The sequence below is a fragment of the Pithys albifrons genome, chromosome 19 (genome assembly GCF_047495875.1).
Source record: "Pithys albifrons albifrons isolate INPA30051 chromosome 19, PitAlb_v1, whole genome shotgun sequence".
In the NCBI taxonomy this organism is placed as follows: Eukaryota; Metazoa; Chordata; class Aves; order Passeriformes; family Thamnophilidae; genus Pithys; species Pithys albifrons.
In genome coordinates, this window is record NC_092476.1 from 705,386 (window position 1) to 731,247 (window position 25,862).

A 25,862-nucleotide genomic window follows, 5' to 3' on the forward strand; every position below is an offset into this window, starting at 1 on the left:
AAGGCATGGCACAAAGAGCCTGGGCATGTTCCTCCCAGGGGACAAGGCATGGCACAAAGAGCCTGGGCATGTTCCTCCCAGGGGACAAGGCATGGCACAAAGAGCCTGGGCATGTCCATCCCAGGGGACAAGGCATGGCACAAAGAGCCTGGGCATGTCCATCCCAGGGGACAAGGCATGGCACAAAGGGCCTGGGCATGTCCATCCCAGGAGACAAGGCATGGCACAAAAGGCCTGGGCATGTCCATCCTTTTGCTCTGCTCAAAAAGTAACTATTTACCAGCACATCTCATTTTATGTTTGTTGGGCTCAACTTGGTGACAAGGTAGAAATCCAAATTATTTTGGTTGTTTTAAATCACACAGAGTTTGAGCTCTAACCTGACCTTCAGTCTGGCTCAGTAACAGCTTCAGGACTTATTTCCCCAGTGTTCCCTATGGGATAATGAGGCTTGTTTGGCACTTGCCACGAGGACATTTGAACTCCTTGCTTACTTGGTGGGCCCATTTACCTTCTCTTCATTGGAGACATCTGCTGATCTAATGTCCCACACTCTGATCTACTTTGTCATCTGCAAGACAAAACAGAAGGGCTCAAAGCACCACACAGCACTCTGAGAAATGGACAGCTGACATACCTTTCAGTAGGGCAAACAACTTGTATTAGACTAAATCTAAGATAATTTAGGATTGTTCCAGACAAGCTGGAGGTGAGCAATGAATTGTCCCACTGCAGCTCCATCATGCCCAGGTGACATTCTGACACTTCCCTGAAACCAAAGTTTCCTGAGCTGTGCCAGGGGCTGGGAGAGGTTTGTGGAGAAACTTTTACCTTTGTCATTTCATAAAAGACTTATGTGAACTCCCACATTGAGTTCTTAGAGCAATTTAGTGCATTTACCTGCTGCCAAAGGGGCTTGTGACTCCAGCTCTGAGTGCCTGGAACCACTTGGTGCAGAGATGACAATTCCATCTGCAAATCCCAACGATGGATCTCTGTGGCTCCTCATAATAAAAAACTTCACAGCATCAGGTGGTCACTACTGTGAATGTGCAAAATCCAGTGCAAAGTTCAATTCAGAGTTTTTTTATTAAAATACCTTTCCACACTCCTTATACTGAGGCATTTGCACGGACACTCGTGGGATGCTGAAGGAACTCTTGTCAACAGAAGAGAGCTGTGGAGTCAGTCAGTTGTGACAGGCTTGTGATACAAACAACATTTGCACAGGGACAATAAATTAGAGATATTAGCCAGTAACTGGAGCTTGGAAATTTAAACACTTGGAATGAGGATATAAAGCCCTTTTCTGTTTCTTGCTGCTTTTGCACCTTTGATGCAATATTTAAAGCAGTAAATACGTGTGTATATGCAAATCCATGGCCTCTCTTTCACTATTTTTCTAATTAAAGTGAGAACTTTCTTATCTGTGGCCCAAATCTTGTAGTAATTTAATCTGCAGTAAGAAAAGGAGAGCAATTGCAGTGTCAAAGGGGTTGGGGCCAGTATTTTCTCTGGTTTGTTTTGTATTCTTTTTTAAATTAATGCAGCTGAGATAAACATGTGCTGCAGAGATTAGATCCAGGTCCAGACTGGATCCATGTTAGGGGTTTATCATGCTAGAGAGGAAGAGGATAGGTATGGAGCTCCTCACTGGACAAACTGGGCACAAGTAGGACTTCAGATCTCCCCTAAACCCAAAGGAATAAGGATTATACATGACAGGATTTTCAGGTACAAACCCACTGACCTGGGTGCAAAATATCCACTCACTGAAGACCTACAGAATCATCCAAAAGAAATTGTGATGGACAATCTACTTCTTGAAGAACCATCACACCAAACTAACCAACAAGCATCAGGACTTTTAAAGGGGAAAAGCAGTTTAGCAAAGAATAAGACTAACTGTGCCTCTCCAGATGGAAGCACTTGGTAAGGTCTGACGCTCTGAACAGTTATTGAAGTTTCTGAGCACCCAGAGCTCACTCCTGTGCAGTGTGGCATCCCCTGGGCTGGCAGTGGGCTGGCTCCAAGCCTGGCAGCAGTCCAGCTGCTGCAGCACAGGGAGAGCAGCACGAGCTGCAGCATCAGAAAGCACATCCATGGCTGGCCAAGCTGTGCTGGGCTCTGCTCTGCCACAGAAGTGTCACTGATAGCCCAGTCAGCGAGTTTAAAGCAAGCTTAGATACTTCTACATCCCACTGGCATCCCAGTGGCTGCTGCACTGCAGAAATGTGCTTCCTCAGCTGAACTCCCCCTTTGGTTTCCTTAGAGAAGGGTGAATTGGAGGCAAAAAAAGGCAAAATTGCATTAGCAGGAGAAATTAAAAATGAGAACCTGGGTCAGTGGTTTCTAGAGCCACTTTCCTATGAGAATTTTTATTTGTAATTTTTTCCATTAAATGCTTTAGGAACATCTCTATTGTTCCCCCTAAGGAAATAAACTTTGAAAAGAGGAGTCTGGCAAACTCATAAATAACTGCTGCAGAGCCTTTGGAACATTGGCAACATCTTCCATCTCGGCTTGTTTTCTTCTCCCAGCTGATCTGTGAGGTGACTGTTCTAAGTGGCATCAGGGTGCCCTGGTATTCTCTGTGGGCAACAGAAAAAAACAGCAGACAAAAACCAAGGTGTGAGTACAAAGGTGTCCCTTCTCTCCTGTCCCATAACACATCCCTTAGAGCACTGTGCAAGGAGCTAAGAGATACCCCGTTCCCTGGGGAGACATTAGTATTACCTTCATCAGACTGAAAAGGAAATAAGACAGTGGGAGATTTAGGCCAACAATGACAGGCTGGACTGCAATGCTGTTAATCACCAACATCTGCAAGTGGGTGCTTACTGATAAAAGCTGGGGTTTGAAGGGAGTTGCAGGCACTCATCTGGAAGTCAGACCCCTTGTTTGCCAGGAGATGTTCAGCTGCCACAACCAGACCCTCAGCCTCAAGCCTGTGAGACTGGAAACACCTTTTCCCAAGGCTGGTGTCTCCCAGGGAGCACTGTAGTGCTCAGCTTTGGGACACCACGTTCCTCCAGGAGCTGCTGGGCAGAGGTTTTATCTCCAGCACACAGCAGGGACAGAAACCTGGCACTGGGAACCACAGAGGCAGACACAGATGGAGCAGTGCAGCCAATGGGAACGGGCAGGGACAGAGCCCAAACTGCATTGTTTGCACATTATATGACAGAAATAATTCTGTCCACTGGGGACTCACAACTGTCAAGTCTTTCCTGACATCAGCTGCCAAAGCAAGTCTTCCTCCAGCAGATTTCTAAGAGGACATGGTGGCCTCTAACCCACTAGTTTAGTCTGGGCACCTTGTTCCTTTTGTGGACTTACCCCCAAAGGATTTGCCCCATGACTCAGAGGCAGGAATTCCTGGTTTATAATTCAGTGTTTATTTCAGAGTATCACCTTGTTTTTCATATCCTGACTGCCTGAAATTGCCCCCCCAACTCTAAATGGACACATCCTTCATGTCCCTTTCCTGTCTGGCACCATTGTGGCATGTCAGACACATGCCAGGCCTCCCTGCAGAGCTGGCTGGGCTGGGCTGGCAGGAGAATTCCTGCACCACTCAGAAAATACTTGAGAAAGCAGCTGAATAACACCCAGCTGAATTCCTCCAAATGGATGTAAATTGCCCAGGTTTCTGTCTCAGAAGGCACACACTGAGGCTGAGCATGTGAGCAGCTGAAAGAACACGATGTCCTGAGCGAGACTGCCAGTCCTCGTGTACCCCAGCACAGAGTGCCACAGGAACACACAGGAACACACAGAGACACACACAGGAACACACAGAGACACACAGGAACACACAGAAACCACAGGAACACAGTGACACACACAGAGACACACAGAGACACAGAAACACACAGGAACACACAGAGACACACAGGAACACACAGAAACCACAGGAACACAGTGACACACACAGAGACACACAGAGACACACAGAGACACAGAGACACACAGGAACACAGAGACACACAGGAACACACAGAGACACACACAGGAACACACAGAGACACACAGGAACACACAGAGACACACAGGAACAGACAGGAACACACAGGAACACACAGAGACACACAGGAACACACAGAGACACACACAGGAACACACAGAGACACACACAGGAACACAGAGACACACACAGGAACACAGAGACACACAGAGACACACAGAAACACACAGAAACACACAGAAACCACAGGAACACAGTGACACACACAGAGACACACAGAGACACACAGAGACACAGAAACACACAGGAACACAGAGACACACACGGGAACACACAGAGACACACAGGAACACACAGAGACACACAGGAACAGACAGGAACACACAGGAACACACAGAGACACACAGGAACACACAGAGACACACACAGGAACACAGAGACACACACAGGAACACAGAGACACACAGAGACACACAGAAACACACAGAAACACACAGAAACCACAGGAACACAGTGACACACACAGAGACACACAGAGACACACAGGAACACAGAGACACACAGGAACACACAGGAACACACAGAGACACACAGGAACACACAGAGACACACATAGAAACACAGAGACACACAGGAACACACAGAGACACACATAGAAACACAGAGACACACAAACAGAAACACACACAGACACACACAGAAACACACAAACAAACAGAAACACATACACACACACACAGCTCCAGGGCAGCAGCAGGGGAGGGTATGAAGTCAGAACGTCGTGCTGAGGCCCATTTGACACAATACCAATTAGTGTTTGGCGAAGTGGCTATCTCATTGTCAAGATATTTCCTTCAATGTGTTTTCAGAAACTGGGACCATTAAATAACGTAGAAAGATTGCCAGCTCTGATTTCAGGAAGGAAACCTCCTCCCAGTTCCTCTCTAAGTAATTCATTTCTTTTGCAAATACTTCCTATGGATGGCATTTAAGATACAAATTTCTGAAACAGAGGAGATGGAGGGAAGAAACCCCAAACATAAAACTTTAGGTTCCTTTCTAAACAACCTAAAAGTCCAAGACATTCAGGTTCAAGATTCTCTGAACTGCAAATCAGCCACAACCTGTACTGCAGTTGGGCCTTCATACAATTGAAGTAATTCAAACTGTGATTGCTTTTCTAGAACCTTTCTTGATGCAATCCAAACACTTTCAATGCCTCTGTGCAACACAACCCTTACTGTCAGTACAGTGTTTACCAAAAGCCTGAGCCCAATTTTGTGCTTGTCTCTCCGTGAAGATGAGGCAAAGTTCCTAAATTTCCCTGCTGGATTATATTTATTCTGACAGAAACTATGCAGGGGCAAATGCAGAAAAGCAGGGCTGGCAATCATTCAAATGATTTATTACATCTTCCTTCTCTGCAGTGAAGAGTGTTTTGCCTGTGGCTTCTGGGACAGCAATGCAGAACTGAGTGCCAACAGACTCTCTGAGCAGTGGAATCCACATTATCTGGATTTAGGGAGTACAAAGGACATCAGGATCTGATGCTGAGCCTCCCCCATCACCACTTCATGTCCTCCCACCCCTGAAAACAGCTCTTACAAAACACTCCTCTCTGCTGGGTGTCCTCTGTCCCACACTTCTGGAACAGCTGTTACTTCCCAAACAGAGTCAGATCCTACAGGATTTTTGACAGGCCACTCCACTGAGGAATCCACCTGGCATTCCATGGGATCCAGGTGCCACCTGAAGGCCTCCTCTCATTCCCAGAGCGAGGGAGCAGCAGATCAAAAGCAACTTCACCTCTGAGCCAAACACTTCACTTGGCTATCAAGAAGCAGAACAGCTGGGGAGGAAGTTTTAGCCACTTGATCACCTTATAAGAAGCATTTTCCTTTTCATGAGTAGGATCAGCAACCCCTCATTTGGGCCAAACCTCTGAGATACATCACAGTCAAGCACTGTGTGAAAATGAGCTTCAGAAAAAAAAAAGCTGCAAGAAAATAATGATAAAAAGCACCTTAATGTGCTGCCTGGAAAGTGCTGAGAGGCAAATAGAGGGGATGGAAAACCTATTACAAATTTCATCTGTCCATCCAACTTTAGGTCACTTATCTGGAGAGTTCTAAAGAGGGATGGTGTTGCTTTTTGCCACAGGCCTTACTGGGAATAGAGGTGGGAATTTAAGAAGCAGAAGACAGGGCTCTGGTTTCTTTGCTATGTCCTTTAAAGCACTAATAAATTAAAAGAAAAGGAATAGTTCCTCTGTTAGTACATGGGCAGTACACCCAAGGAGAGCACAATGTCTCAGGTGTGAACTGAGTGAGGCTGCTCAGGGAGAACTCAAGGAAGATGTGCAGCTGTTCAAAAACTGACATTTCTTTGGGGTGTTTCTGAAAATGGGATTAGTTTTACAGAATAACTAGTTCTACTACTCTCCTACTGTTAACAGGAGAGTAATAAAAGAAGCACAAAGAAAACACTGCCCTCAGCTGACACTTCTTCCTTGAATCTAACATAGATTGCTGGGTTTAGCTTTAACAGCCCAATTAATTAGGAAAGTCATTTACAGGGTAGTCAGTGAATTTTCACTAACTTTTCCATTATACTTCCATGGAGAGATATTTTACTCACTTTTTACTGCAGGAAAACAAAAAAAAAATCTTCCTAAAACTTTAGTCTTTCATCCCATGTCCATGATAAATGAGGCAGGCTGTGGAAAAAAGAAGACAAAACCTCCTCTCTGACTCCCACCTGCTGTCTGTCCCAGCCCCTCTTGGCCATTTTCCCCTTTCAGCTGGACAGGGACGAACTTTCCTCTCTGAGGAGTGCCTGGTACAACCCAGAGGAGGGTTCAGCTCAGAGTATTTTTAGAAAATCGAGAGGAAAGAACAAAAACAAAGCTTTAAACTGAGAGACACAATTCTGCCACCGACCCTCCTGGCCTGTGCTGATGGGAGTGTTTATTGCCAGGCACTCTGTGACCTTCTGTGGCAACACAATGGGCTGCCTGTGTGTCCCTGGGGACTGGGGGAGCCTTTCAGAACCCACAGCCATCCACGAGACTGTGCTATTGTCAGCCTGAAATTTAGCAGCCTCTCCTTGCTGCTTTTGAAGTTCCAAAGTGGATGGCAGAACAAACCTCGACGTGCACAGTCTGAGGCTGGATTTGAGAGCTTATCAACATTTAAGAAAGTACTCCTGAAATGTTCCCTGCCCCCTGGATCTCCTGAGAGCAGAGTAACAGCTCATTCCAGACCTTTCTTGGATGATTAAAAAGAAATCCCTGGTTGTTCACTGGCTCCTCAGCACTGTGAAGCTGTTCACCCCCCACAGAACCTTTACAGACTCCACATTTTCAGCTGAGATCCTCCACATGTGGATGGCACCAGCCCCCCTCCCCAGGCACTTGGAAAGGATCATCCCAGAAATGGAGCAATGAAAGCCTGAGTAGTAAGAACATCTATGAAGGGACTGCCCTGGAGTGTCCTGCAAAGGTCCTGAACAACAAACAAACTATTAAACCACCTTGAATTCCATCTCACACAATAATCTCAATCCAGTGGCACCACATTTAATTGCTTGCATAGAATGGATACTTACAGAATACCTGTTTTCCATAGAATCTGCAAAATAAAATACAATGTATGGATTACAAAATGGCACATTGAAGAGTGATTGGTTCTGTATTCCAGAAAATACAGGTTTGTGTATTTTAACCTTTTTGCTCACTTTGCAGTGATGTAAAATTGCTGCCTAGAGCAAGGCCCCAGCCCTGGACCTAAGGAGCACAGAACTTTTAGTCCAGGCAAAGGACTAAAACCTGAGCTTGACTACAGCACCTTGTGCCAGAGCATAAAGTTAATTTCAGTGCAAAACTGGCCTCGGTGTTTGGCAAGACTGATGGACACCTTCAGCTATTTTGGTAAGAAACAAACCAAAAAGTTACAGGGAGCACACATGGAAGCTTTTTGTGTCCTGAAAGCAACAGAAGGGACCAAACCCACCCCTGCCCCAGCGCCACTTCAAAGCCTGGCCTGAAGAAGAGGACAAAACTAAACATCAGGTTTATGAAGTGAGGCATTAATGAGCTGTCATTTAGTCTCTGTCACAACGTATTGTGCTCACAGGAAGGAGGAAATGAGAAATCTTGTGTAAATTCCCAACTTCAAACAACGGGATGTTGGCTCCTCAAAGCCTCTGGGTCACAGTGACAGCCACTCTTGTTACCTGTCACCCACATCCACAGGCCAGCAGAGAATGTGAGCCTGAACAGCTGCAGTTCTCCAGCCTCCTCAGACCCAGCCCAGCCCTGGTGAAAGTCAGGGTGTCAGATGCTGAGCTGAAGGGGCTGGGGTGCACACACACACCACGCCCTGCCAAGCCCTTCCCTGCAGCAGCTTCCAGCAGAGGATCCTGGCAGGCAGCTGGGAACAGCTCTGACACGGGGCACACACGAAATTCAGCTTTGCACTGGGGGTTCAAGCAGGGGCAGAACCTCCCTGCATGTCTGTGCCTCACTGAAATCATCTGGCACTGCCTAATTCCTGGCTGGAGCTGTTGTAAGCATTTGGCTCTGCAATCAGGGTCTCTCAGATCCAGGCTCTGGTCTGGAATATGTCTGGAAACCTAAAGATCCAAAGAGTTTTGATTTTGGAGAAGGGACAAGTTATTTGCATGACTTTGGACTGCGTGTGCTGGAAAAGCCTGAGTCCTGAACAACACCATGAATCCCCAGACCCTGTGAGTCCTCTGTGCTGGAAGAGGCATCCAGTGGGAAATTCTGGAGGTGTTAATCCTGAGGTTCAGGAGCAGGAAAGTATTTGAGCAGATTTCCTGATTGCTAGGGCTGATTTCAAACAGTTTGTTCCAAGCACAGAGTGCAATGGGGATTTCTCAGGCCTCTTTCCACTGGGATATATTTATTTTTCCATAGCACATTGCTGGTTGCTGTAGGATTCGTTGAGTTTCCTGTCTCACTGCTGCAATTGCTTCCCAGTAAGTGACCACTTGTCCAGACTTAGCAGCATAAAGGCTGGCTGTGCATTTTGTTCACTAGATTTCCACTTTCCTAACAAGAAATTAGGGATTATCTTGCAATAAGCCACTCTGGGCTCCATTCAGTGCACACACAGAGCAGTGCAGAGCCTGGCACAGCCTTGGGTCTGACACACAGCAAAGACAGAGGTCACTGAAGGAGCAAAAATGTACCAGGACATGGTCACAGGAAGTGTCCTGGACAAATGTAAGGAAACCTGTGAGCTGGAGCTGGCTCCAGCCTTCCCAGCAATAGGAACAGGGCTGTGCTCCCCCCAGGACTGGGACCAGTGTGGAGGGAAGGGCTGGAGCTCAGATAAAGAACCAGCACAGAGATGCTTGGACTTCCTGCCCCTGCTGCCTCTGGGGAGGATGAAAGGTGTGATGGAAATAAATCATGTCTCCAAGAGCCTCCACCCAGGGGCTGACCTGGTGTGTGACACATCCTGGCCCTGCCCAGGAGGGGCTGCAGTGCTGGCACCACAGCCACTCTGCCACCCTTGGCACACTTCATTTAGGCAAGGGCCTGTTTTCCTTGAGTTCTGGGCTGTCTTGGCAGCAACCCTGGGGCTGGGCTGGATATTCCTGGCTCACAGGATGCTCTGGGCTCTTCATAGAGCAACCAGAGAAAGCAGAATTTTAAGGAGGTTTTTTCATCCTGGTAAGTCTGAAGGACTTTTAGACAAAGGTGTTACTGACCTGGCTGGCACTAATTGTGACCAAAATTCCCCAAATTCCCACTTGGATGTAAGGTTTGATTTGAAGCTGAGGCTTGAAGCTGCTTCAGGCATCTAAGGTAAAATACTAAAGTAACAACCTATTGTTTTAGAAAAGGTTTTAAATCAATACCTGGGTGAACTTCCTGAACACTGAATATGGCACTGAATTAAACTAACCTTTCATAAGAATGCAAGGACACCTTCTTATCTCTGAGACAAAGTGATCAGCATCCTCATTACAGCAGAGGAAACCCAGCAACCAACTGGAGACTGACATTATGTTATTTGACTTTCAATCAAAATAAACCTGACCAGACTTGAACGTCACAAATTTCCTGCTCTTCCTACTCTAAACGAGTTACCTGCAGTGAACCACACCCAGGTCTTGTGGGGTCTGAAATGTGCATCTGGCAGTTTGTTCCTGCCCTTCTCTAATGTAGAACCACCTCCTTAGGCCTGGCTCTCCCAGCAAGGAAAGCAGCACAGCAAAGGGGACAGAGGGGGCAGAGGGGACAGAGGGGGCAGAGGGGGCAGAGGGGACAGAGGGGACAGAGGGGACAGAGGGGACAGAGGGGGCAGAGGGGGCAGAGGGGGCAGAGGGGGCAGAGGGGGCAGAGGGGACAGAGAGCCCAGCACAGGGTGCTGGGGACACTCAGGTGTGGCAGCAGGAGACAACACAGCCAGATCAGGAGAATGAAAAGGAATAAGGACACAGCACAGTGGCACAGGCTTGGCAAAGGTCAGAGCATTATCTGCCCATGGATTCAGGAACTGGGGAAGCACAAGCAGTAGCTACAGAACTCCAAATACAGCAGTTTGTTACTGATGTGGCATGTGCATTGCTGGGGACAGCAGTGAGAGCTGCCAGGAAAAGGAAGAGGACAAATGTTTTAGTTCAGTCACCAAGAATTGCATCAGACATAACTCCTGACAGAGCTTCAGCTCCCTCTCTGTGGCCACAGTTTCTGGAATGCACAGACAACTCCTTGAAAACACAAAATTGCTCATGAAGCACTCAATTCTAATTAAACAAACCCAAACCACAAGAGTTACCTACAAATGAATAATAAAATGTTACAGAGGTCTGAGGTGTTAAACCTGTCAAACTGTGCAGCTGCCACCAATTCCCAAACTCATGTGATTTCCCAGAGGACACATTCTCTGGACCATTGACTTCCTGACATAGATTGTAACTCAAAAATCTCAAAGAATAGTCAAACATAGTGAAGATCAGAATGTTAAACCAACTTCTGTCCCCACTGGCAATGCTCAACATCTCTCACAACTGGCACTTGGTAATATTAATATAAATGACTTATGAAATGGATCCATTTCCTATGGATGCTCCACTGCCTTCATACTTTGCCACCTCCCAGTCCCACAGCCCACCAAAAATCCCAGTTAATGTTGCATTAACTGTGGTGTGGCTGCCCAGAGCACTGCTGAGGGATGCTCTGCTTATCTCCTTGGAACACTTTTCCTGTGGATCAGTCAGGAAAAGCAGATGGGATTAAAACAATAAACTGGGGCTGTGTTTCCAAGAATAACTGCAACTGTAGAATGTTGTGCATTAAAGAGCAGGTGGACTGCAAGATTAGGGGGTGTTTGCAGCTGATGTGGCTAATCCAGCCCAGCCCTTCAATCACATCTTGTTCTATTGCAGTTCCCACTTCATGGCATTACAGCCTTTAAGTGCTGAATTACAGCTGGGCTGTACCAGCCTGGAGTTCACAGCACAGCCCACAAAACACTAATATATATATATAAAAATGCATTTTTCATATATATATATATACACACACACATATATATACACACACGTATATATAAGAATGTATTTATATATATATGGATATATGGATACATGGATACATATAAGGGTATAAGACCTTGTGCTGTGTCAGAACCAGGAAAGGTGTGACAATCCCCTCCCACCTGGCAGAGCAGCTTCCACAGGTCCAGTTCACACTCCCTGCAAAATGTTTCTGAGTATTTGTGGCCTTTGGGCAGCCCTAAAATAAACTGGGTTTTTTTCCTCCTGATGATCCTGCAGGAGGTGCCTGGCCCTGCTCTTCAGTGTGAAGGATATTCTGATTTTCACAGTGAAAAATGAGTGCAGCACACAAGGATTCTGCAATTCTGGCCCCAGTGCTGCCTCTCTCTAAATGAATGACCTCATCTCTCTGTTTATTCAGCTGTAAAATGGAGATAAAAACTGCCATGTATGTCCTCACAAGGGAAAATTAAGTCATGTTTTCTAAAGTACTTGGAGACCCTCATATGAAAGATTCCCTAGAGAGAGAATCCTGTGTCAGAGCAGGTGGGAAATCCCTCATCAAACAGAGAAAACCAGAGAATTAAAACACAGCAATCCAAAATGAAAAGTGGCACACGAGAAAGCCATTTGGTAACACTGATGAGGACAAAAGGTGAACAGTTTGCAGCCCTAATAAGTACAAATCTGGACTTCCTAACACGAAGAGAGGAGAGGAAATCCTTTCTGATTTAGTCTTTGACAAACCCTGAAGAAAGGCTTTTAACCTTCTGTCTCTGAACTCCTCAGTGCCAGGACATTCACAGTCAGTGACTGCCAGGGAGCTGCTGATGCCCCACACAAGGGTGTGCCAGAGGAGCTGGAGGGGCAGAGACTGGCACATAAAATCTGAGACAGCTTTTGATGCTGTTTTGGATGGTTATTTAATAGCTCCTGACAAACATGCCCAATTAAGAGACAAAGTGTTGCTCATGAGCAGTTTGGGTTTAGATTCAGACCCAGATGTATGGCCCAAATTCTCAGCAGACACAAAACAAACAGGCTGATGGAGCAGGTGCTACAAATATGAATCTCACTGCATTAATTGCCACTGATATATGAGGAACCATGAAGGTGTTACACAATTTATCAACACCTGTGATTTCGTAGCTGCACTTTAGTGTGTTCCTATGTGAATTGCACCTCTTTTTTATTGCACTTATCTTCTAATTATTCAGCCTGAATATTTTCTTGTAAGATGTTCAGTCACAAATTTCTCCCTAATCTCCTCACAAATGCTCCCATTAAGTGTTTCATTTTTCACTAGCTTACTTACCATTATTAGCTTTTCTGATTTCACTATAAACTGTTTCAGTCCCCGTCTGTGCAGGAGCTGGAAAATGTATTGGCACAGAATCAATTTCTTTCTTTTTTTTAGGTTTTGTTTGCCTTCTGAAAAGCTCCTTAAACAAACAGAACACTCTGGTTTACTTTCAGAGGAAGGAGTTACACAAGCAGCTCTGAGTCTGTGGAAAAGCAGGAGCCCTCCCTCCCCAAACCCAGCCCGTGAGGAACTGACAGGGACACCTCTCCCTCTGTCTGAAAGTGATGATAAAAACCTGCTTGCCTTTCTAAATTTAACATTTTAATAACCTTCTTTGAGCTCAAATCGATACTGCTTTAATTTTAGAGGCACCACCACCAGGGAATGGTTTCTCTGGACCCCTTTGAAGAGCTGCTTCAATTTGTTCAAGGATTTTGGGACCTGAGATCTGTCATTTGGAGGGCTGACTACACCCCCTTTGGCAACCAGCCTGATTAATTCTTATGGGCACAAAACCCAACCTCAGTTGCTGCTCTTTGTGAAATGTCTCAGAAGGATATTTGTGGATTTTGCACAACTTCTATTCAGGGTTACCTGGGAAAGGTCCCCCCTGGGCATGGAGGGCTCTCCCATCACTGGGCCCAGGAGGGCACGGCAGGAGCGAAGGCTCACAGGGCTTGGGGGAAGAATAAAGGAAAGGAAAACAGCAGAGTGGGAAGGTTTGGGCCTGCAGGGACACAGCTGGGGAACAAGTGCAGGGTGAGTCTTTGCAGCCCCTGTGAAAAGCTCTGCTCTTGCATGGAAGGAAAGCAAGAAGCTCTTCCTTTCCCCTGACATCTGGCAGGACTCACCCCCAGACACACGAACAGGGAAGGGGCAGAGCCCTGTCTGGAGGCCTGAAAACAGCAAGAACTTGCTTTCTCCCTGCTAAGCACAGACTGCTGGTGAGCAGGAGACCAGAACAGCTTCCTGGATTTAGTTAAAAATCCCTGGGCAACCCAAGTGCATTTAAACCCACTGTCTTTGTTTGCTATCAGGGCCTGTGCTGGCAGGGTCCAGCAGCTTGTTGTTCATGAACCTCAAAGTGTTCTAGAAACATTCACTGCAGTTAAACTGAGTCTCCTGGAAACCCTCTGAATTCCATCTGTATCACCTCCAATTTCTGTGGAGCTTCAACAAACCCAGAAGGCAGAGCTTTTCTACTTAAAGATTAAAAAAATGGTTGTTCTCTCTCTGCAAGAAACTGGAAGGAAAATTCACATTTCTGGATACAAAATCCTGTACATCAGATATCAAGAAATCCCCCAGCATTGAAAGAATTCAGAAATGCTCTGCAGTCAGACTCGGGGCCAGGACTGTTCCTGTCCTGCACTGCCCCAAAGTGTCTCTGGCACCACGTTCTGCTCCCAAAGCTAATTCCACGTTTGTACAATGGTGGTCAGCACCTTTAAGCACTGGGAGCTCACAGGTCAGAAAGGAGCTGCAAAGCTGCTGTGATTGAGCCTCCAGGAGCAGTTACACTCCACAAAGTGTCTGGTCACAGCCTCCCAACTCGCAGCTTCGGGGAGAATTTTCTTTGCAAAATAATCTGAGGACCTTGAGGCACATTTCATCTGCTTATGGGCCACTGCTTAAATGATCAACTCAGTTTCCAGTGGAGTAAGAAGTAATCCTCTCAGAATTTTAATAAGAGCTCCTTTTGTTGGGACTCTTTTTCAGCAGATTACAGTCCTAAATCTGCTCCCATTGACTCCATGGAAAGATTTGGTTGGAGGCATTTCCTTAACCTGCTTTTTTTTTTTCCAGTCCCATTTAATTGAATTGTGATATAGTGCCCCTGCCCATGTTATTTCCTTTGTTAATCTTCCAAAAGTTGTCTCAGCACTGCAAAAATGTGCCAGGAGAAATTCCTTGGCCGATGTGACATTTTGTTCCCACCAACTTTCTGATGTTGCCACCCTGCAGAAAAGCACCCAGACCCAACAGCAAAGGAAGGGGCATGTTCTGGCTCAGCCACAACCAGAGGTTTCTCCCTTCTCACTTCAGGGGTATTTTCTGGTCCTACTTTAGGCCTGGCCTTGGTGTTTGCTCAGATTAACAATAAAGGCTCTAAGTCCCTTGCCATCTTTTTTACAACTAAGCTTTAGAGAAGACAAGCACCACATTTTTGTCAAGCATATAATGTACAAAAATATTCAATTTAATCATTCCTTACAATTACCACCTCTTTAAATATCAAATGAACATTCCCCTCTGACTAACCCCAATAAGAGCTGGACTGTGTAGCCCCAGCTCTACCTCCTGTTTGCCTTCCCCCTTCAGCCCTAGTTCAAAAAAGCAGCTATCAAGTTATTCCCACGTGGAAGTTCTAAAATAAAGCAGTAAAATTTTACTTTTAGCAAGTGACAGGACCCCTCCCTGCCAGTAACACTGCAGTGACCCCTGGTTTTGCTCCCCACACAGAAGCACATCTGGAGCTCTTGGTGCATCCACCTGTTCCCCACCACACTGTGTTAAACTATTCCAGAGAGGACCAGCGAGTGCAGACAGGGCTGGAAAACAGGGGGATCCCAGGGTTTCCAAATGTAAGCAATTCCTCACTGACAAAGACAAGCTGTATGTCCTTCTACAACAATTTACACTTGTTCTGAGGTGACAAGCAATCATCCCCCTTCCCAAAAGTGACATGGAGGCTGCAGCTGCAGCTCAGGCACTGCACATTTACTGCAGCGTTCTGTCACAGCACACAGAACAGGATCCTCCTGCTCCTGAGATGGACATCAGCACTGACACTGACAACAGGGGCAGGAGGAACAAACGATTGGGGAGATAAATTAATCTGAGGTTGGGCCTGAGAGATCAAAGAAAGCTGGAGCTCCTCAAAAGGCTGAGGGAATCACTGTGCAGCTGCTGGGTGAGCTGTGTGTGCCCAGAGAAAAGCTGGGATTTGCTTTGTCTTCCGTCACAAAACAGGAGGAATCAAAAGGGGTGCAGTAGGGGTTTGGAGCAAGGTGATAATCTGGAAGGTCTGTTCCCAGGAAGGGCTGGTCATACCCACAGACAGACACAAAGAATGTTATGATTTAAAACAAAACTTCACAATAACACCAATGTGGCAGAAATATCAGTGCCAGTCCTGTGGCCAAATTCTCTCTGTGGGTGTACATGATTATTACAAGGGAATATTAAGAAACTTGGCTTTGCTTCTCCTTTCCCAAGAATAAATCTCATCCTGTTTTCATTGTGATAGGCAGTGCAGAGCTGAAAGGATTAACTTGGTTTCTACAGCTCCTGTTTAAGCAGCATCCTCGAGATGCTCTCCAAGATTAACACATTCAGTACTTGCAATGTGCTGCCATTTACCAAAGCACTCCTTTGGGAAGTGCTTAACTGTGCCCTGGGGCACAAAGGAAATCGATTAGGGCACTATTATCATATCTCTATATACCTGAAGCACTGCTCAGTCCTACGGAATCAATCAGTGTTCTGTTAAAATAACCTGATCTCATTTACACAGTATATTAAATATTTTGTGGGGTTTAACAGTATTCAGCCTACAGAGCACAGAAACTCTGTTGTTACTCAGTCTGATACACAGGAATAGTGTTATATATAAAGAATGGGATCAAAAGGCTATTTCTAGAGATGCTGATCTTGCATTTAACAGGGCTTTGAATTTAAATAACCAAGCACTACCATATCTTACCATTCCATGCTACTGTTTCATGTAGTGCACATGCAGAAACAGTTGAACAATTGATTATTACCCTATTTCAAAAAAGAGTAGAACAACTATAGGACTTCAGCCCAGAATTTAGCAGAGGTGGATGAATATCATGCTCAGAACAGAGGGAAGCTCTGAGGGATGATACTGGGAAGTGAAAACAGGGAAAGGACAGGCCTGGCTGTTCTGGGAGGTTTGGCAGCCAAGCTTGCAGAGTGAGCACTTCTGTCCAAACATCTGTTACCAGCTAAACAATCATGTCTTAGCCTCTGAAATAAGTGACTAGTCCTTCCTCCCAGGAAAAAGGAAATTGATGTGTTTCTTCCTCAGTCTGCTTCTCATTCAGCTGGAGCAGAGCATGAACCTCCCTGGCTGGGTTTGTTCACTCCCAGCTATGTGGGACAGTCAGCACAAGGCCACAACAGTGTCAGAGTTCTCCAGATGACACAGAACGACTCAAGTGTGCATTTGGGTGTTGCAAATAAGTTTCACTGGATAGTTCTCCTTCAGTGCCTCAGAGACATGTACCTGAGGTGTGGGTCCTGCTACCACAGAGCTGCAGGGAAGAGGACTAAGTTTTCTGGGCATCAATACCCTCATTTCTCTGTTTAATGTGCCACAAAATCCAGGATGGTCTCCAGGCCTCTCCAGACTGAGACACTAAATCTGTGCTGGTCTCTCTTCCTTCTCTAGCACAAGTGAATTACAGCTTTGACCCTTCAACCAGTTCCTTTACAAAGGAGGAAATTCCACTGCTTTCTGTTCTCTGCATTACCTTACCCTGTGGCTCCTCTCACATGGCTCTACAGCATGGATGTCCCCAGCAGGCTCAGAGCCAGCTCCACACAGTCCTGCTGGGGTGGGAATGGCAATGGGAGCACCCCAGGGCAAGGAGGCTGCAGATCAGCAGCATGGTTGGCACCATCAGCTGGGTTAAGGAGCACCCCTGGCCCAAACTGTCACCCAGACAAAGCACACCCTGCCCTGACATTCCCAGTGCCAGTATCAGAGCAGTGCCAGGGAGGGCAAACCAGCCCAGAGCTGCTGCCAAACCCAAACCAGAGAGGCTGGAGAGTTCATTACCTCTGTGAGGATCAAGCGTTGACACTTCAACTTCAGTGTACTCCACCTCAGCACTCTCAAGGTCAGGTCCTGCCCCAAAAATAGCAAGAAGATGTTTCTTTGTAGGACTGCACCTTTGTTTGAGCTGTGGGCCTGATCCTGCTGCCACTGAAATTAAGGGACAAGTCCTCCCTGACTCTCACAGGTGCAGGATCAGGCCCTGCTTTCAGATGTGAGTTACTCTGCTAAGAGCTGTAAGGGCAACACATTCCTAAGGGACATCCCAATCCAAAGGACAGGAGACCAATGAAAGGCAGATTTCTGAAACTGTGGGGCATGAAAATTGTGCCTAAAACTCTTACTTTGAATGTAACACCTTCAAAAGTGGCACAACACAAAACAGTGGGGAATTATCACAGATTCTCCCACATTTCCAGCTCCTCTTCTATTTCTCTCCCTGCCATTCCCTTCTCCTTATTTTCTATGATTATGGCAGGACACTCCCCATTCTCTACTTTCCTCACATTTAAAACCATCTTTAAGTCTTTCATGGCCCCCATCACCCCTCATTCTCCAAATTTCAGCACTTTTCTCCTACTCTGCCCTCCAAGCTCTCCGTGGAGCATCTGGAACACAACCCATCCTACTCCTCAAGATGTTCCTCTGCCACAGAAAGCCTGACAAGGGTTGGAGAGCTGATGGACTGAGACAGCTCTGCCTGCCTGCACACAACAGGCACAAGGCACAGTTGTTGCCTTCCACTCTGGCTTTTTCTTGGGGAGGAGATGGTTTTCCAACAGATTTCTGTAAGAGTTGGAAGGAACCACAACAGTCATCCAGACTGGAATCCTGCAGATTTGGTTTGGCAGATTATTTTGTTCAGATTTCATGGTAGTTTATTTTTAGATTTAATGCTTAAGTATTTCAAGAGCAACCAAATTAAGAAAGGACAGAGAAATAAAAGAAGTAGAAATCTGTAGAAAAATTTTTTAAAATACCTGAACATTTGTTATATAGAACTTGCAATTTTGAGACTAAGTTGTATTTTTATGCCAATCCAACACATCCAATTACACTTCACAAAGCAGTTGGCAAATGGGTCTTATCAGTGTCATTTTGTGTATAAGGAAAAAAACTGAGCTCAGCAAAGGAAAGTTTTCCCCACTATCAAAGAGAAAAAGGAAAGGGATGGACCTATCAAATCCTTGTTGCCACCATCAGAAAACACCATGACTTTCAGTGAAAAAATACTTTAAAAATCTATTGTTTAAGTATGAAATTACCTTTACTCTCATCTGCTGATTTCATGTGATTTTCACTATCTTCAATGTAACCTGATCCTAAAATATTAAAGCCAAAGTTGAGCTGACAAAATGTTTATTACAGCCACTGAAATCAATGGGTTACACAGCTGCAATTCCTATGCCATTATCTGTATTTTCTATGGGACACTCTACTTCAGATTCACACCTAAGACATTCAAGGTGGGAAAAATGTGGCTTTTTAAATAATCAGCTAGAAAACACCCAAGGGGTAACTTTGTTTATGTCAAATACTCTAAACAACATGTTCACTTATTTTTGTAAAGCTCCTTGAGACTCTGGGATGAAAAGTGCCCAGTCATGGCAAGTTAAGGGCCCTGCCCTGTGGCCACATCACAGGACCATGTGCCACAACTCTCATTTCCTCTCTGCAAGGATTTTCTTGCAGCTGTGCCAAACCCAGAAAGTAATTCTCTGTTACCATGATTTCTCCATCTGTAATATTGTCAACTGATTGCCTGGGAGAAGGGTCTGAGCAGAGTTACAAACCAACCTTTGTGTGAGACACACTCAGAAAAACTGTACGAGGCAAAATGACAGAAGATACTTTGGAGAATGTCACTGGTATCCCTCTGTATTCCCAAAACACTGGGCCCTACCCAAACAGCAACTCTGCAAGTTCAAAACTTTCAGCAGATGTTTAATTGAGCCAACTTACTAAGTCTGACAGCAAAATGTCCTACCTGAATAATAGTCTCCATCATTGGGCTCCCTTGTCAGCTTTTCACTTGTCAAGTTTGCAGCCAAGCCTGAACTGCAAAACAAACCAATGAAAGTTGAGGTGATTATCCAAAAGCAGTCAATAAAACCCACAACATGATTCTGTGCAAAGATCAGTCTGTGCTGACTACCACATATTCTCAACTACTGAAACTAATGAAAATTTTGCCTTTGCCTTTAGAAGCACCAACCAACTTTAAGATAAAAAATGTTCCCTATTGCATTAACCTTCTTTAAACCATTCCATATCTAAACACATTCAAATACAGGCCTGACATTATTCTACTTCACTTAGTGGGCTGTTCTTTCTATTTTTAGAGCATTTCCTCATCCTGTTGTTGTGCAAGCAGGTGGCACATGAAGCAGAACCATCTATTGTGTGCAGGTGTGTGATGTGGGGAAGGGCTACAGCCCTTCCAACAGAAATACTGCACCACTAACATGCAGTGTCGTGGTTTAATCCCAGATGGCAGCTCTACATGACATGGCCATTCACTCACTCCTCTCCCCTGCCTGGAGAGGAGGATTGGAAAGAGGTAAACCCCAGGGGTTGAGATAAGAACAGTTTAAGGATTGAAATAAAGTTAATAATAATAGCAACAATGAAAAGGAGAGAGAGAGAGGAATAAAACCCAAGAAAAACAAGTGATGCCCAGCCAGTCCCAGGTGTGTTGTTGTGACAGTGATCAGCACATGACAAGGAAGCTGCTGCTTTTCCTCTGTCTCCAAGGCTGCTGTACTGAAACCCACCACTGCTCCTTTGGCTCCCTGAAATCCCCTCTCCTGAGACGGTCTGTGCCCGTGGACCCTCTGGGCCAGTCACACTGGGAGGCTTCTGCCACGTATTCCCAGTCAGTAGGTGGGATGCCCATCCAGAAACATAACTGGGTTGTGCCCCTTTGCAGCCTGATGGCACCAGGGGACACTGTCACCAGTGTCTGCTGGAGCCTCACGCTCCTGGGGGCTGAAGTTCCAGGCCATCTGATCCACACACAAGGCTGTCCCTCTTCTCCACCTGGCTGGATGCAGAACTTCTCCAGTGCTGCTCATGGGATTCTCCACTCACTTCTGGTAAGAATGGGATAAATTTCCTTTCCGTAGGATCAGGAGCAGGAGCAGCCCTTGCACTCTGAGGAGCTGCCCACCGCAGACTGGAGCAGCAGCTTTCCTTGAAGAACCCCCACTTGTAATCCATGTACCCTCTGGGGTCCAGGGGGAATTTCCACCTCCTCATGTCCTCCCTGGGTCCTGCAGGTAAGACCACAGAGCCCCCTGTGCTCTACATTCTCTCTTGAGCAAAAGGACACTCACTGTTAACAGTTGAGATACTGGACTGTACACGTGGGGGTACAATCTGCCCACCCTGAGTTGCTCAACCAGTTTCTCCACAAAGACAAGGGAGGAAGAGAAATTTTCTCTGTACTGCTGGGTTGGTGAAGCCACTTCATCCACCATCCTCGTCTCTCCAGGTCATCACTGCCAGTGAGTTGGTGCATGACAATGGTGCACTCTGTAGGAGTTTCTGACACATGGTTTGTGCACATTAGACTTCCTCTGGATCTCTGAGTAACCCTGTGTTGTTTGGGTCATAACAAATTAACTCCCTCAGGTACTGGTACCTGCCTCCAGTGTGGTCCACTTGCTTGGGTGACACAGAACATCTTCCTTGGAGGGACACCTTTCCTTCACACTTGAGAAGAGCTGTCTCCAGAGGCTGAGGAGTTGTGTTACACTTCCAACCACCGTGTCAATGCACCCTTTCCTAGAAAATGATCCCAGCTGCTTGGCTTCCCTACCCTCTCATTCCACACCCTACACAAGATCTGAACCACACTCAGCACCGTGCAGGATCCTACCAACAGCACCACGCTGGTTCCACCATCCCAGGTGGATTCAGAATTTCCACAGCTCTCAAGCCCTTGTGTAATTAGGCCGGGGAAGAAAGGGGAGCTGTGGAAAGGTGGATCCACAGACTGGCTCTCCGAGGAGAAAGGGAAAAGGTGTAATTGTGGATAATTCCCAATAGGTGTCTCCCCAGGACGCAGGTGACGCTGAGGACACCACCAGGTGATTCAGGAACAGCGATTCTATCGCATCATAAATTAGTGCTGCAAAGTAGAACAAAGCAATACCCTCAGCCCAGGCCCCGGTGGCAACAAACACCACAGGAGTACGGTGTTCCCCCTGAGTGCAAGCAAAGTGTTAGACAACACAGCTCTGAGAGCAAAGGAATCACTGTTGTGACCACTGACCATGCAATCTAATGAATGCTTGTAGCAAATTTGTTTCAACAGGCACTGGTCAGATCTGTTGTTAAATCTGAGTCCCATTTTGGGCTCCAAAAGGGACTGTTGTGGTCTAACCCCAGCTGGCAACTGAGCACCACAAAGCACCTCCCTCACTCTGCCCCCAGCGGGGTGGGGAGGAGGACAGGACAAAGGTAAAACCCATGGGTTGAGATAAGAACAGTTTAATGATTGAAATAAAGTGAAATATAATAACAACAACAACCATAATAATAAAGGCAGAGAGAGAGAGGGGAATAAAACACAAGAAAACAAGTGATGCCCAACACAATTGCTGCCCACCCTCTCCCCAATGCCCATCCCATCCCCCAGCACTGCTCAGTGCCTCCCAGCCAATTCCCCCCAGTTCCTATACTGGGCATGATGGTCTGTGGTGTGGAACATCCCCTGGGCCAACTGTGCTGGCCATGCTCCCTCCCAGCTTCTGGTGCACCTGCTCACAGCAGAGAGTGGGAAACTGAGGAGTCCTTGGGTCACAGTAAGCACCACTGACCAACAACTAAACACCATTATGTGTTATCAGCATCATCCTCACAGTAAATCCAACCACAGCACTGTACCAGCTACTAGGAAGGAAAAGAATATCCCAGCTGAAACCAAGACAGCAAGACATCTTACCCAGACATCTCCATGGGTCGTCCTTTAGCTTGACAGAGGGGAAAAAAAAGCATCTATTAGTAGATGGCACAAATAAAGAATTTAAAAGTAAAAATCAAAACAAAAATATAGCAATTATCTATTCACATCAGAATAATTTCTCCTTGCTATCACAACATTAATTACCTCACATCTTACATCCTGTGCATCACCCAGGTCCCTTAAATGTCTCCTGCAGAGAACACAAGATCCTAAACCCCAGAATCCACCTTGGCCAGTTTAAGTAGACTGGGACATCCAGATCCTTCAAATTGTCCCAAATAATTTGCAATGTACTGCATATCATGGGATAAACCAGATTTACTGTTTTCTGAAAGAACAAGATCTGAAAAAATACTATAATGGTAAAAGACAAAGTCCTAAACAAAATTGTATTACACTGTGGGAAGGAAAAAACCCCAACAATCCCACAGCCTAATAATCTAAATTTGTTCCATGAGGACTAGAGAAGCACCTCAATTGCAGCTGAGCTGGGGCTCCAAATCAAATTGTTGTAGCTCTGTAAGGGATTCCTGGGGCCCTGTCTGCCTCTGCATTGCACAGGGCTGGATTCCAGACCTAGGACTGCGTGGGAACACTGCAATTCCAGCCTATCTTTGCCTCCCTAGTCCTTGCCCTGCTCCATTACTTCAGTATTCCCATTCTGTCCCACATACTTGGAAAACTTCAGCACACCTGCAGCTTCACTTGGGTCACCTGACATTTCTAGGTAGACTCTTGGGTGTTTTGAATTGTGCTTGGTCATCTCTGAAGCCTCACCCACACAACCCTTTGCTCCTGACACAAATGCAAGTCTAACTGTGAGACATTTGTCACCAAAATGTCACCAAAAGAGAAGGGAACCCTCCTTACCCTTTTTCTTCTTGCGCAAGAACCACCACACAGCGAGTGCTGCTGCCCCTGCAATGAGGAGCAGCACAAATGCAGCAATCACTCCTTTCTTCCAAGCTGCCAGGATGACTGGAAATAAAATAAATATATTTAAGAGTGTATTTACTGTGATTAATAGGTCAACATTACCAAATTCTGCAGTTCCTGACCTTGCATTTTAATCCACATCAACATTTTTACCCTCCAGAGAACTCTGAGGGGATTTGCATGCAAAGTGAGCCTCTCCTTTGTGACCAAACCCTCAGGACAACAACAGGCAGGTTTTAGTTTGCATCTGGCTCCTTTGGCTTTAGAGCATCCCTTACCCTTTCCTCTGTTTAACTCCTGGAGAAGGTGGAACAAAAGTGTTGTAGTTGTGATTTAAATTCTCTCCCTACTAACTACTGCCAATTCCTTCTTGATCGTTTTGGGTGCGGGAGACTGGGGAAAGAGGGGTTGGGAAACGGGTTTGTGGACTGTCTCTTTTGTTCTTGGGGACTGCACAGGGCTCTGGTGGTGTGTGTGCTCCTGTGGGAGAGAGGCTGTGGCTGCTCCTTGCTGCTGCTGTGGAGTAGGCCAGTTTTCCCCTGCCACTGCTGCTCTCCTGGTTTCGGCACTGGGGTCCCGGTTCCCATTCCAGTCTCGCCGTGGCCGGCCCGCCCTGGCTGCAGCAGCGACCCGGGAGAGAGAGGTCGTGGCTGCTTTCTGGGACACGCTGCAGTTCTCTGTTTTCCAGCTTTCCTTCTTCATTCGGGACAAGGGATACAGAGGGACAGACAGAGTTCATCTGAGTGCTCACCACTCATCTCTGTCTCACTGGAGAGGGACTGGGAGCTCACCCTGCAGCCAGCCGGGCTGTGACACTGACACTGCCCATAACTTTTTTCTCCAGGAGGAAACCTGCTGGTTTGGGGGTTGTTGTGTTTCGGTTTTCTTGTGTTGGGGAAGCAGTTTGTTCTGGTCTGTTTACACTTATGTCTATATATATCTGTATGTATAGATATATCAGTTAAGAACAGTTATCCTTCTTATATCCATTTTCTGATTGCAGTTCCCTTTCTGAAATTTGATAAAGGGTGATGTGATTATTGTGGAGGAATCCCTTCCCCCGTTTGTGGGTAAACAGTTTGGTTCTTCCCCTCAAACTAAGACAGAAAGCAAGAGGGGAGTTCCATCCCAGACCAGACGAGCTCCCCAGCCACGATGGGGGCAGGCTGTCACCAGTGACTCACCACTGATGGTGATGGGGTGGCTCCGCACGTCCACGTTGGCTCTGTTGGAGGCCATGCAGAAATACGTCCCCGTGTCCTGCCTCTTCATTGTCTTCTTGTGCCACATCACCCTGTCTGCATGTTCACTTTTTTCATACACGAGGACTTCATGGTCAGTTTTTTTAAAGAACTTGAAGAGTATTGGCCAAGATCCTTCTTTCACAGAGCAGAGAAAAGCAGTCTCACTGCCATCTTCCACTTCTCCATATGGAATGCTGCCCAGGCTGGCATCCCTGACTGGCACTGCAGAGGGAGGCACAAAGAAAGCAAATATTAGCACCACTAGAAATAATTTAGATGATAAAATATTGTACTGTAGAAACACTTGCTTTAATGCTTAGTTCAACGGAGGCTGAATGCACAGGATTAATCTTTCTGAGCAGTCTCTGCCAGACAGGATCCTCTGGTAAATATTTGTATATACCCAGAAATAGAGAGGGCACAACAAAGAAACAAAGCAGACACAGGAGGAAATTATGTCCGTGCCACAGAGGTCAGACAGTCTCTTTTCCTAAAATCCTTTGGATGCCACTCCAGCCCCAGCCAAGGAATTAGTTAATTTCCAGAAATATCACACTCAGCAGTTCAATAGTGTAAATAATGATGGTTCAGTTTATGCAGCTCTGCCTTCAGAGTTAGGGCAGTTGTGCTATTTTATGCTCTGTGGTAACTGTTCTTGGAAGCTTTAATACACAACGTGGGTATCAGCAGGTAACTGATCAAGTTCTCCAAGGGCATTAGCAAGTCCCAAATTCCAGTGGTTACACTCAGTTTGCATTTGAACAAATTGTAAGAATATGCACACCCACACACAGTCTTTAAGTGTGCCAGTTTACAAATAAGGATTTTAGCATATAAAGAATTAATGTAGGAGCAGATGAGCACCAGCCCTTGTAATTACCTGGGGGCAAAATGGACACACATTCTGTGATTCAAGACATGTAGAATGCCAGCAGCTTTTTAAAATGCTTGGATATGAAGCATCTGTTTTGCTAAAATCCCTAAAGAAAATTTCCCTGGAAACACTATGAATGTGTTTGGGGCAGTGTCACGGATAACACAGGGCAGATGTGAAGAAGGAATCATTAAGGCAGCACAGAAGCAGAAGGAGGAAACCAGATCTGATA

The 25,862-nt window shown here is 46.1% G+C and overlaps 1 protein-coding gene across 6 annotated transcripts in view; it reads right to left on the bottom strand.

Annotated features, from left to right (window-relative positions):
- Positions 1–2,480: 2,480 nt before the first annotated feature.
- PECAM1 (platelet and endothelial cell adhesion molecule 1) overlaps positions 2,481–25,862 on the bottom strand; it is a 30,163-nt gene continuing 6,781 nt past the window's right edge. The window contains exons 8-16 of one of the 6 annotated variants that reach the window (XM_071573959.1): positions 24,697–24,978; positions 23,447–23,554; positions 22,556–22,583; positions 19,595–19,665; positions 18,873–18,929; positions 17,611–17,679; positions 12,816–12,872; positions 7,574–7,596; positions 2,481–2,591 (exon numbers count right to left, since the gene is read on the bottom strand). In XM_071573959.1, coding sequence (XP_071430060.1) covers positions 2,562–2,591; positions 7,574–7,596; positions 12,816–12,872; positions 17,611–17,679; positions 18,873–18,929; positions 19,595–19,665; positions 22,556–22,583; positions 23,447–23,554; positions 24,697–24,978 — 725 coding nt within the window. In that variant the 3' untranslated portion in view covers positions 2,481–2,561. The remainder of the gene's footprint in view (positions 2,592–7,573; positions 7,597–12,815; positions 12,873–17,610; positions 17,680–18,872; positions 18,930–19,594; positions 19,666–22,555; positions 22,584–23,446; positions 23,555–24,696; positions 24,979–25,862) is intronic. The other 5 variants (XM_071573962.1, XM_071573961.1, XM_071573964.1 and 2 more) reach the window with 5 other exon arrangements.